At 35.1% G+C, this 13,512-nt stretch overlaps 1 protein-coding gene across 1 annotated transcript in view; it reads right to left on the reverse strand.

The window, feature by feature from the left end:
- Positions 1-2,563: 2,563 nt before the first annotated feature.
- The window catches only part of LOC135105058 (uncharacterized), a 47,831-nt gene continuing 36,882 nt past the window's right edge, over positions 2,564-13,512 (reverse strand). The window contains exons 7-9 of the mRNA XM_064012994.1: positions 12,130-12,250; positions 3,184-3,324; positions 2,564-3,018 (exon numbers count right to left, since the gene is read on the reverse strand). Of these exons, the coding sequence (XP_063869064.1) occupies positions 2,785-3,018; positions 3,184-3,324; positions 12,130-12,250 (496 nt within the window). The 3' untranslated portion in view covers positions 2,564-2,784. The remainder of the gene's footprint in view (positions 3,019-3,183; positions 3,325-12,129; positions 12,251-13,512) is intronic.

The following is a 13,512-nucleotide window of genomic DNA, read 5'->3' on the forward strand; positions in this document are numbered from 1 at the left end:
TTCACAACTTTCAAATGAATCTCCTTGCTTGTTCCTGTGTTCTCTCCTCCTTTTTTGACCGGGCCTCTACTCTTAACTCTTTCAGTTTATTTATTTCTTCTTTGTTAATATCTCTTTTATTCATATTCCCCTCATTCCTTCTACTTTTGCCAATTTCCTTCTTTGTAACACATGTTCCACTGCTCTTTGTGACATGACTCTTACTTTCATTGGTTTTATTCCATTTTTGTCATACTTTCCAATCCTATAAACCTATTCTTGTGTGTGTGTGAGAGAGAGAGAGAGAGAGGAGAGAGAGAGAGAGAGAGAGAGAGAGAGAGAGAGAGAGAGAGAGAGAGAGAGAGAGAGAGAGAGAGAGAGAGAGAGAGAGAGAGAGAGAGAAAGTGGTGGGGAATGGGTGAGAAATGATACTGTGAGCATATGACATACATTCACCTATAGCAATAACTTGAAGAGCTCTAGTCTAGTGCTGAAGTAGTTCCCAGATATGTAGGGAGAGAGAAAAAAAATAATTAAATTAAATAAATTAATATAAAAAATAAATAAATAAATAAATAAATAAATAAAAATAAACAAATAAATAAATAAATAAATAAATAAATAAATAAATAAAATAAAATAAATGAATAAAAAAAAAGTAAATAAATAAATACTACTAATAATAATAATTCTAGAGAGAGAAGACAAAATGCATAATGAGGGACTCATGTGCTAGTGGGTGTCAGCAGGTGGGGACAATTCTTTTCCATGTATACTATATTTGCTAATGATAAAGCTTTGGTAACTGACTCAGAGAAGTTGAAGTGACTGGTGGAGGAGCTTGGCCATGCTTATGAGAGGAGGAAGCTGAAAGTGAATGTAGGTAAAAGTATTGAAATGCTTGAGAGAGAAAGGTCGTAAAAAAATGGATGTAACATTGAAGAACAGATTGAAGAGGTGAATATTTGAAGTATTTGGGATCAAGAGTTATAGTGGAAGGAAGAGTTGAGACAGAATGGCAGGTGAAAGAAGCAGGAATATTACTTGACAGATTGAGAAAAACGCTTGAATGTAAGAAAAGATATGAATGTAAAGAGAAAATTACGTGAGGGAAAGTGCTGGCCTTCCCCTTTTGCTGAGTCTTTGTTTCATTGAAATCAATGCATAAATGGCTGAGATTTCTATGGTGAAAAAATGTTTTGATATATAGCCTCTAAAGTTTTCAATACTTTTTAAGACTGCTTTTCTGGTCAGTGAGACTGGTTTTTATATATAATCTGATTAATTTTTCTATCCCCTTTTTGTATCAAATCAGTATTTACAATTTTTTCTTATGAACATCCAAGACTTGCTGAACCTGAGAAAGGTAGTTTTTGTTTTAGGCTCCTGCTCTCTCCCTTTCAGGTATTATCTCTTATAACAGAGCATCAGAAGTTCCTAGGCTATTCATTCCAGTTTTATTGTTTTAAATATATTTGGTAGATAAAAGATGCAATCATTCATTCTTATATAAATAATAAAGATGGAAGTTTAGTTTTCTTGCTCACACAACCTTCTTTTTCTATTTATTCCAAGTGATTACCATCATAGCATCCATTCACCTGTGCATCCTTCTAGCTTTATTAATTATAAACTATTCATATATGCATAAGAGCATGTGGCCCTAGAGAAGTTAATAACATTATCCCAAGCAACTTTTCATCCTGCAGCCATTTACTAACTTAATACACTTCATTACTTTACTTTTATTAAATTCATTTTGAATTTCTTCCTTTTACACACCTTTGCAAGATCTACCAGCTGACTCAAAATTGCCTCTGAATCAACCACCATTACAATATCAAATGCAAAATAAAGCAATTTAATCAGATCTCACACTCATTATCATTAGGATTCACCAGACTCAAACCTCCATTTAATATTCTCTCATTCATCTTCCTTATAATACCATCTATAGAAATATAAAACAGCCAAGAGGACATCATACATCACACAGGAAACCATTCACTCAAACCACTACTTCTGGCATCTCACCATACTCACCTGTGTTGCTATGTAATCCAAACTAATTTGGGTTATTGAAAAACCTTACAAATAGTGACACATTCTGTTTAGTGTTGTTCCATTTGTATAACTATTTAAATAACTTTGTCATCTATAAAAAGTTGACAATGAATACATAAGTTATATAGAAAATCATGAACACAGATTCAGATTATAAAAATAACGAGGAATTCAAAAATACATACCTTACTGGTCAGTGAGAGTCTGGAGAGCTCGGTGTTGTCTAGTGAATGCCCAGAGTACTTCTGGTAGGTTTTCTGATATGGTGTGGGAGAACAAATTCCAAAACTTTTTGGTGGGACTGAAGAAATCCCTACAACTCTTGATGCTATTGGAACACCAGCACATCTTGACAACAAACATTGACTTGGTATGCCTCTGAGATTCAAATGAGGAATTCCCAAACCTTTAGGAACAGATGCCTCTGTACCCCTGGTCCTTGAAAGAGGAAACTTAGCACTTTTCAATTTCAAAGATGACATTCCCACACCTTTCCAAACTTTTGGAGAAATGCTTGAGGTTTTGGTTATTGGCAAAGGAGTTTTAAGAGCTTTGGGAATGAATGGAGAACAATTTATGTCTATAGACCTATAAGAAGGGGTCTCTAATGATTGGGCATTGGTTGATGAAACAACTGCAGGAGGAAAGGAAATAGGTTTCAGAGCAAATCTAGGACTTCCTTGGGAATTACTGACATTTTTGTCTATTGAGCTTTCACCCCACATTGTTTTCCCTCTTGGATCATGTTGACTTTTTTACTGAAGATAAATGTGACATATTATTGACTTCTATTAATTGGGAGGGACTAGTTTTGTGATAATCAGGAGTGGCCTCCTGGTGTTGGACTTGGTGAGAGGAAAGGGCAGCAGCAACTTGAGGATGATTTTCAGAGAAAAGGGTCTCCAGTGGTCCTCCACTATAGATTTCAGTACTTTGGGAATAGTCATCAATTTTCTTCTCTCCCAGTTTTGAATGCTGTGGAGAAGTACAAAAAAAATGTCAACATGACGAAGTATTTCATAAAAAGCTTATTACACTGAACATGGTATAAGCTCAAACAAACCTATTTAACAGAAATAGGTCATACTTAAAAAAAAGAATTCAGTATATATCAAGAAATCTCAAAAAAGACTTTCATACTGGTATTTTGAGAAAAGAGAGAGATGTGTTGAAGCTAGATCTTGAGAAGGTAGTGCCATATCCTTGGTTAAGCATTTGATTTGTAGAGCTGGATGTGTTCACAGGTCCCCTATCTGCTGTTCTGGCAGTGATGAGGTCAGGCTGCAATAAAATAAGAAATGCTCCGGATACTGAACTGTCAATGGTGGATGGGACACTGACAAGATATCTAAATTATGCTACCAAAAAAGACAAAGAGCACAACCAAACCAACTGGGATATGCTACTGGCAACATATGTATTGGAAAAGAGAGTAGAGAAAAGAACATTTTTGTATAAAAGGAAATTATCGAAAAAAAAAAAAGGATGATATGGCATCAACACTTCTTTACAAGAATGTTTACTCCAAGCAGACATATTCTTCTAGCATAAAATGATCCACAAATACATGTGGAGAAAAAGGGGTAAGAGTAGTGAACAGAAGGGCCTGACTGACAATGCAGTTGTGGATGAAAGACCATAAAAAAAATGATAAGATGGATACCAAGATAGTGAAAGAGGTATTTGAAGAGTTTGGTAAGAATAGTGATAAAGTCAAGTATAAAAGGATGAACATGAAGGAAGTTGGAAAAGTGTCTGAGATGATGAGAGAAGTTAGGTTCATAGTTTGAGAAGAGACAAGCATAAATGGGTTTTTTTCTTTTATAAAGCAGTGGTTTCCAAAATATCTTACATGAAGCCTTGTTTATTCCATAAATTATATCAATACAGACACAGAACATTACAATACACATTTGCTTCAAAAGAGGGAGAATAACAAGAGGAAAATTATCAGAAGTAGATTTACATAGTTCCAAAAACTACATGGGTATTTGAAAACATGGCATATAATATTTGGAACTACTCATTCCAAAAACTACATAAAGAATTTGAAAAAAATGGCATGTAATACAGTAGGGTACGCAACAACGAACATGATTTGTTCCAACGTAGCATTTATTATGGCAAATGTGCATTATGGCGACTGAAGAACCTATGGGAAAAAAAAATTAATTGGTTCCAGGAAACCAGAGAGAGAGAGAGAGAGAGAGAGAGAGAGAGAGAGAGAGAGAGGAGAGAGAGAGAGAGAGAGAGAGAGAGAGAGAGAGAGGAGAGAGAGAGAGAGAGAGAGAGAGAGAGAGAGAGAGAGAGAGAGAGAGAGAGAGAGAGAATGCAACTTTCAGAAAAATACATCAAAATGAGCACATTTGCACTACTACATTTTAGATAACACAACAAATATATACAGTACCCTTCTGAGTTTCATGCCTAGTCCTAAATTCTTACCATCCCTAAGTTTCGCACATTATCATCCTGAATTCCATGCTGCTTTAACAGGTCATATTTACCTACAGTCAGCATCACATGTATACATACAGTAAACCCATGAGTCAGATCTCTCTCTCTCTCTCTCTCTCTCTCTCTCTCTCTCTCTCTCTCTCTCTCTCTCTCTCTCACTTTATACACTTTAAACTTTATTATGCTTGACATGACATTGATATACAATTTTTAATATGTCAAACAGCCCTTTACAAGTGGGAGCTTTATGGGCAATAGCAAGTAAAAATTTTAATTTTGGGAATAACATATTTTATAAAATAGTAGAAGTAATACAAACTAATAAAATATTTTGTAAATAGTTAAAGAGGTAATACAATCTAATAGGAACTATTATCATTAATATAAATCATACTAATAATACAGCACAATGATGGTAACTCTAGTAATGTAATATAATAATACTATGATATCTATGAAAAGTATCAGTATTTATTATCTGTAGACTGCAATGTGTGACTAGTAAGAGGACATGTGTCTCTTAAATTTGTCTTTAAAAGATGATAGGCTGAGTGAGCGTTTGATATGACATGGTATATTATTCTATATTTTAGGTCCTAGATACATTAGTGAATATATGTATAATGTTAAATTGGGTCTGGGTATATTTAGTGAGTACTGGTTCCTGGTTAGGTAATTGTGTACAGGTTACTAGAATTTATTCTTTGGTACATGTAAGATGCAATACTGAGTTTTGATAAGTCAGCAAGGTTTAAGGAATTTAGTTGTTTAAATAGTGGGGGCGTATGTTCACTGTAATCACTGGTTATTATTCTGATGATTTTTTTATGTAGAACATTAAGACTGTACAGATGACAAGGGTAAGTTTGGGACCAAATAGGATTACAACAGTTGAGATGAGGATATATGCAGGCATAATACAAACATTTAAGAACATTATTTGGGGCAAGATGTTTTATTTTGTGGAGGAGTGGAATAGTTCTTAATAATTTTAGACATAGGTTGGATAAGTGGTGCTTAAAAGTTATATCTTTGTCAAAAGTTATTCCAAGAAATTTAATTTTCTATACTTGTGAGATATTATCATTTAGTATAGTTAGATTGCGTAAAGGTTGATAGTAGGTAATAGTTTTGGTAAATAGCATGTAGTAAGTTTTAGAGGTATTAACAGTAAGTTTACTAGCTAAGCACCAGTTTTTTATTTTTTAAAGTTCTATATTTGCCTTGTTAATTAGCTCGGTTGGTTTTCCTCCTGTCATATAAAGTGTTGAATCATCTGCAAATAATATAGTATGAAGTATATCAGATACATTGGAGATATCATTAATATATAGGAGAAAGAGTATAGGGCCCAGTATACTTCCTTGTGGTACTCCTAGGTTTACAGTTTTCATTGGGGATAATGTACTGTTGATAGCAGTATACTGCTGTCTGTTATTTCAATAAGACTTAAACCAGTCATGGATGCATCCATGGATAGCATAGTAATACATTTTATCTAGGAGAATTTTGTGTTGGACTGAGTCAAAGGCCTTGCGAAAGTCGATGAAGATGGAAATGACGGATTTTTTATTATTGAGAGCTGTGTAAAGATCCGATGCAAAGGTGTTTAATGCATTAAAAGTGCTTAATCCAGGTCTAAAACTAAATTGTCTATTATCTAAAATTTCCATTTTGTTTAAAAATAGTAGTAGTTGGTTTTTCATTAATGATTCAAATATTTTTGAGAAGATTGGTAATATGGAGATAGGTTTGTAATTTGATACATCTTTCTTGCCACCTGTTTTATGAATTGGGATTATTTTACCAAGTTTTAACCTGTCAGGGAAGACACCTGTATTGATTGACTGGTTGAAAAGAATAGTAAGAAGAATGGCAAGTATGTCTTTGTTTTCTATAATGATATCAACTGGTATCCCATCCAAGTGTCCTTTTTTATTTTTAAAAGCAGATATAACTTTTCCTGTATCATGATTTGTAATTAGGGGCATCACCATGGAGTGTGGGTAGTTTCTGTAGAGAAAAGAGCTATAGTGGGTTTCTGTGGGTGGCAATTTGTGCACGAGCTCAGAGGCAATATTTGAAAAATAGTCATTAAATGCTTATGATATTTCATGTGGGGGTGTTCTTAATTTGATTATGTACAACTAAGTTGACTGTTGAGTTAATTTTGGTATTAGAGTTTGAGAGTTCATTTATTGTATTCCATAACTTCTCAGTACTTAAATGAAAGTCTGAGAATCTTTGTAGGTAGTAGTTTTTCTTAGTGAGTTTAATCATGTTAGGTAGTTTTCTGTAGTTTTTATAATAAGGAAAGTTAATAATTCCTAATTTATATACTTTATATAGGGTGAATTTATGTTGGATAGATTTGATGATCCCTTGGATGATATATGGCTTTTGTTGTCTTTTTGTTGATATGAGTTTTGTTACCTTAGGGAAGGAAGAATAGTAAATATTGTACACTGTGTCCAGAAATATGTTGCAGTTTATGTTTGTATCTTGGTGTGTTAATAAGGAATTCCAATTGGTTTCTTGTAGCCTGGATTTAAATTTCTCACAATTTCCTCTATTCCTTAACCTGAAGAATATTTTATGGTTCTTGTTAAGCTTTTCTAGGGTTGGAAGGTTTAGAAATATTTGAAGGTGGTCACTTGAGGGAGAGAGAAGGATACCAGGAGAGGAAGGAATTGTGAAGTTAGTCCAGATATGATCTAGGAGGGAAGGAGAAGATGCAGAGTTGTTGTCAGGGAATCTTGTCGGGCGGGATATATGAGGAAAATAGAGCGATTGCATTGTATTTAAGAAATTATTTGTTAGTGGGTAATAATTATGTTCTAGCAAATTTATGTTAAAGTCCTTGGAAATTATGGCTTTATTGTCACTGAAAATAGTTTGTGACAATAGGTTGTCCATAAGGTCATTGAACTCATTTACTCTGTGGTGCTTATTATGAGGGCGGTACAGGGAAGAAATAATGTAACTGGGGCTGCCAACTGAAACCTTAACAGTACAAAGTTCAATATTCTCCTCACATAAACAATATTCACTAATGAAGACACTGGAGAAAATGTTATTGACATATATTGTGACACCACCATAACCATCTGGTCTGAGTGTATGGTAAGATTTAAAACCTTCGATTTCATTTAGTGGTATAGTGTTTGCTTTAAGCCAGGTTTCATTAAGACACAGTATATCAGGCAGATTTGGCAGGGATTTCAGAAAGAAAATTAGATTATCATAATTTTTGGCTAAAGATCGAGTATTCACATGTGTTATATTCACATAATCAGTCCAGTTAATAGGAAGTGATGATTTGTATAAGGTGATGTCAAATATCCCTGTTTGTTGAATTGTACATAGAATTAATTATTTCCAGTCCTACATTGTTTGTATCATATCTTCCTATGTCATTATCAAAAGGGTGTATCATATAGATTTACGTCTGGAAGATTCATAGTTTGTGCTGTTTTTAAATGTTCGAGAATAGGAGAGCAGATGGAGATAGAAGTCAAAAATGTGTTGGAGAATGAAGGTTATGTATGTTGAAGAGTGAGTTGAAGCGAGGATAAGGGACGGATGTGGGGATGTAAAGCCAGAAAAAAAGAAAGTGAGTTTCATAGCCTGCTACAAGAATGCATATATTCATGTTATAATTCAGATCTATGTAGATTTATGTAGATTTCATATTATTTGAGATGTGTAATGTGAAGTGGGGTACAGAATGCATGAATAAAGATAAATTAGCACTGTAATACATATGGCACAAAGTACACAATATAGTGTGTAGGTTACTTATTAAATGGTGGTGTTGGTATATTAGGTTGAGTGATTCTGCTTACCTATGTCCTATTTGTGGCCTCTGTTGTATCTCTGAACAATGGGTGCTTATCTAAGAAGATTGCCAGGGTTTGTTCAGATGTTATGGTATGTTTGACTGTGGAGTTTTTCAGTTTGAATATGATTTGTCATCAACCGCGTAACACTGCTGGAAAAGATGTGTGTGTTGTGACCTAATTTTATGAATGGTTGAGTATATGGCACATCGTTTAGGGGTCAGAGATTCATTGATGCTGAGTTGTGGTCTTACTATGATGCAAGCTTGAAATAGTTCTACCTTCTTTGCACGGTTTTGAAGTTTTACAATTATTGGTCTTTTTTACCTTGTGCTTTTTGGCACAGACAGTGTGCTATGTTGATGTCTGAATATACCATGTTGACATGAAGGTTGTGTTTGATGGTGTTAACTATGATGTCTGCGGCATTCTCAAAAGTTGCTTCATCTGGCAGAGAGAGGCCACTAATTATCACAGTGTCATGCTGCTCATACTGGTCGACGTCATCAATGGTATCCTCAAGTTTTGTAATTTTATCTTCTAGGACAGTCACTTTAGATTCCAAGCTAGCAATTTGTTGATCTTTTATATTATTCAGACTGTTAAGTTTGTTGAAGTGTATGTCAAATTGTTTCTGAATAACTTTGCTGATGATGTTTATCAGAGGTAACATTTCACCTGATAGGTTGGAGTTTGGTAGTTCCTTGAAGATTATCTCAGCAACTGAGGCACAGCGATGGTGGTAAATGAGCCCCCTTGCTCCATGCCCTTGTTGTCTGCATTGTTGTTGTTGTGGTGGGAGTTACCAACCTTGGAACTATTTTTTGTTCCATTAGTGGCGTCTTTCCTTTCCTGCTTCCCACACTTGCTTCGAGTTGAGTGGGGGTGTGTCATGGTTGCAGTGGTGATTTTAACACGGGGGCAGTGGTATAAGCAGGTGGATAAACACAGGGGCAGTGGCCAGCGTGTTCACGAGCGGTGGTGCTGGTGTTTAGGGTGGGAAGCAATGTTGTTGTCAGATTTAATCCATTTTCAATAGTTATTTCACTGCATGCTGGTTTTTTTTCTTGGTTAAGGTTGTCGTGGAGGCATTCCTGCAGTAGCCCATGATATTCTCGGGTGCTGGGGTGTTATGGGAGGGTAGGTAACTGAAGGGATTGTAGGCGTGTTGTCGTGCGCACCTGCTCTCTCTCTCTCTCTCTCTCTCTCTCTCTCTCTCTCTCTCTCTCCTCTCCTCTCCTCTCCTCTCCTCTCTCTCTCTCTCTCTCTCTCTCTCTCTCTCTCTCTCTCTCTCTCTCTCTCTCTCTCTCTCTCTCTCTCTCTCTCTCTTCTCTCCTCTTCTCTCCTCTCTCTCTCTCTCTGAGAGTAAGAACAATCCAAAGGATTGATAAACAGAATGAGACTGATTGAGAATGAAGATGGAATTATATATATGAGAAAGGAAGAGGCAAAAATGACATAAAATGAATGAGAGAGAGAGAGAGAGAGAGAGAGAGAGAGAGAGAGAGAGAGAGAGAGAGAGCATCACTCACTAGTCCCTTATCTCTGCCAAATAAGGGGAAGGGGAGGTGACAGGGAGGGGGTTTAAGACAAGACAAAAGAAGAGAGAGGAAAGAAAAAAAGTAAGAGGAAGGGACAGGCAATAGGTAGGTGAGCAGCGGTTTGCACAGCTGGTGAGTTAGTCTTACGAATTATTCTGATTAAATTCTTATTAAAATTTCAGCACAAATGGTAAGTTTGTCTTGCCAGTTTTGGTTCGTTACTCTGATTAAACATTTATTAAAATTCCAGTGCTTCCACGAGTGGTGAGTTTGTTTTGCTAGTTTTGGTTCGTTATTCTGATTAAATATTTATTGAAATTCCAGTGCTTGCACGAACGGCGAGTTCATTATGCTAGTTTTGGGTTGTTATTCTGATTAAATATTTATCAAAATTTTGGTGTGCTATTGCAGTTTTATGTTATAACAACTGTGCATTGTCATGCACCCTACTGTATCTGGAAATACTCGTAACATTGAAACGAATATATATCAAATCTAGTAAACTAATAACTCTATGATATGCATATATCATATGCCTAATAATATGAACACATTGTACTTATATAATATTTCCATACCTCATATCAATGAAATGTATAGACAATGTAATTAACAAATCAGACCAAGATACCCTCAGTTTCATAAACTAATTATAAACATTAAGACATGACATATATATAATATTTTGAGTTCTCATAATGCTGCAATGTAAAGATGCTTACATCAATAAAAGACGGAAACAAAGGTAGTTATTTTTAACTTAAAATTAAATATGAAGACATAATATCCAAATATTAATTTGAATTCTCATAGCACTGAAATGTAAAGCAACTTACAAAATAAAATGATATGCACTCTCCTGCAAACTAAATATGAATTATGAATTATACATAATTGTTTGAATTATCATAATAATGAAATGAAAAAATTGATGGTATACTATAAATCATATGGTTTCATTAGTTTAATTCAATGATATGGAAGCTGCTATTTTGCACAGGTGTAAGGAGAGATAATGGTTCTTGGAGTAATTTCAATACATACTTTTTACACAATGATTTTTTGAACAAATGACTTTATTCCACCCCCTCCCCCCTGTGTGACAGTTAGGTTACTTAGTGGTACCCAAGTCCACCTATCCAAAGTAATTTTTTTTTTCTACAACAAGGAACTGCACACAATATTCTGGAGTTTTTCCATATCTCAAAATATCCTTTTTCTAACTTTGAAAGCTTTCTCCTTAGCCATTTATGCCTCAATTTTAATGAAACAAAGATTCAGGGGAAGGAAACTGCAGATATTTTAATGTAACATATCTACAAATTTTGTTATTCAAAAATTTTTAATTATCTTCTCAAATTTTAGTAAAGAACTAATATACATAAAAAAAGACGCCCTCTCCCCCTTAAATGAGATGAAACGTTTTTGACTCCACCCTCTTGAAGACAGCAGTACAAGTGGAAGAACTGGTGGAGAAGGATCAGAAAACCTAGCTTCATTAAAGCTGTTTTAGTAAAGGACAATATGTGAAATTTCCTGTTTAGATTTTAGAAAATGATAGATCACAGATATCCAATAGAGAAGATGACAGTTAAGTGTCACTGCAAAAAGGACAATTTCAGAAGATGGAAGGCTTTGGTATCATCTGTGGGCCAAGTCTCTAACTTATATAGCACAAGAAGTGAGACTGAGTTAAACCTGGGTTTAGAAGGTTTGGAATGAAAGGGTGAAGAATGTATGCCTCAATTACCTTTGTTTTGTACAGAACACACAGAGATAGGTCTCTGATAGAAAAGCAATAGTCATTCCATGGAAATTCTGAATAAAACCTCCTCATGCCCTCTAAATTACTGGTTCCACTATCCTCTCAGAAAAGGACACTGTCCACCTAGTGGTGAAATTGCCAAATATTATATACGCATTCATCCAAAGCAATAAAAGGCAGGATCCCTCTTATACTTGCTAATAACTATTTTTTTTATGTAAAGAGCAGTTGAGAATTTATCACATTTAAGGCATTTACTTCAGCTTCATGCCCTGAATGCTGATGAAAAAATCATCAAAAATACCTTCACTATCTAACAGGTGCACTGACTTGGTTAGAGAGACAGGACCATTTCAGTATAACTCAAGCACTGTATATCATAACTATGTAAAATACACAAAGAAAGGCATGAATGCTGGCCTTCTCCTGGCAGACTGACAATCAAACAGGGGCTACACTGCTAAATAATCTGAGGGAAACATACCTGTTTAGCATGTAAAGAGGGAGATCTGTGTTTCATGACTTGATTCATGTCTCCAGCATGTTCTCTTGAAACAGAAGAGGAATCAGCTTGTTTCATGGGCAGAACTGCTGTCTGCAGCATTCTATAAGATAAATAACAATTGGAAAGTTAACTAGAAAATGAAAAGTATATCAAGAACCAATCAACAAGTATGGATATCATTCCATATCATTCTAGAGTTAGGTCAGGAAAACCTATGCACACCACATAGCTAGTTAAAACACTGGCAATATCAAGATTAATGACAGACACATATTCTAAGGTATAGATATCTGGAATACAGTAGGGGCACACATCTAAATACAATAGTCTAAAAAAAAAAAAAAAAAAAAAAAAAAAAAAAAAAAAAAAAAATCTCACTAAATGCAAAACTGTCAAATCTGGGACAAATTTAAATGGGAAAATTAACAAGAGTCTTTCATTACACAGAAGTTACTAAGTTTTCTTAATTTTATGCTTTTATTCAGAAGAAGTCATAAACATATTATATAAATACAGCATAAATACATAAAGAAACAGTATGACATATTCATGAGTACTTTACTAGTTGAAAGGTGTACATAGTTTTGGGATGAAAAAACTGCATGGGTGACAGGTTGGGCTGCTGCTTGTCATCACTGATTTTTTTTTTTTTATTCAATGTAGGAGGGACACTGGCCAAGGGTAACAAAAATCCAAAAAAGAAAAAAAAAAAAAATGCCCACTGAGATGCCAGTCCCATAAAAGGGTCCAAAGCAGTAATAAAAAATTGAAGGATAAGTATCTTGAATCTCCTCCTTAAAGGGAGGAAGCAGGAAGCAGGAGCAGGAAGGGAGTTCCAGAGTTTACCAGAGAAAGGGATGAATGATTGAAAATACTGGTTAACTCTTGCATTAGAGAGGTTGGCAGAATAGGGGTGACAGAAAGAAGAAAGTCTTGTGCAGCAAGGCTGCGGGAGGAGGGGAGGCATGCAGTTAGCAAGATCAGAAGAGCAGTTAGCATGAAAATAGCAGTAGAAGACAGCTAGAGATGCAACAATGCGGCAATGAGAGAGAGGCTGAAGACAGAGGCTGATGCTTAACTTAGGTCTTCATTTTCATGGATGGCTTAGGTAAGCTGTTGAATGTCATCATTTTCCTGGTCATTAATCTCCATGTCATCCATGCTTCTTGTTTTTATTCCTTTCTTAATTTTCCCACTGCAGGTATCTTATCAAGGATTGTTGCGTTACCTGAATTTCTTAATGGTATTTCTCACTCATAAGTTCAGTAACTTTTATGAGATGAGAAATAGCCTCCTCACACTGTTGAAAATCTATCCCCTCCCAGCTATTGGTAACAGTAACAAGAGAGGCCAACACATCAG

Source organism: Scylla paramamosain, chromosome 11 (assembly GCF_035594125.1).
Source record: "Scylla paramamosain isolate STU-SP2022 chromosome 11, ASM3559412v1, whole genome shotgun sequence".
In the NCBI taxonomy this organism is placed as follows: domain Eukaryota; kingdom Metazoa; phylum Arthropoda; class Malacostraca; order Decapoda; family Portunidae; genus Scylla; species Scylla paramamosain.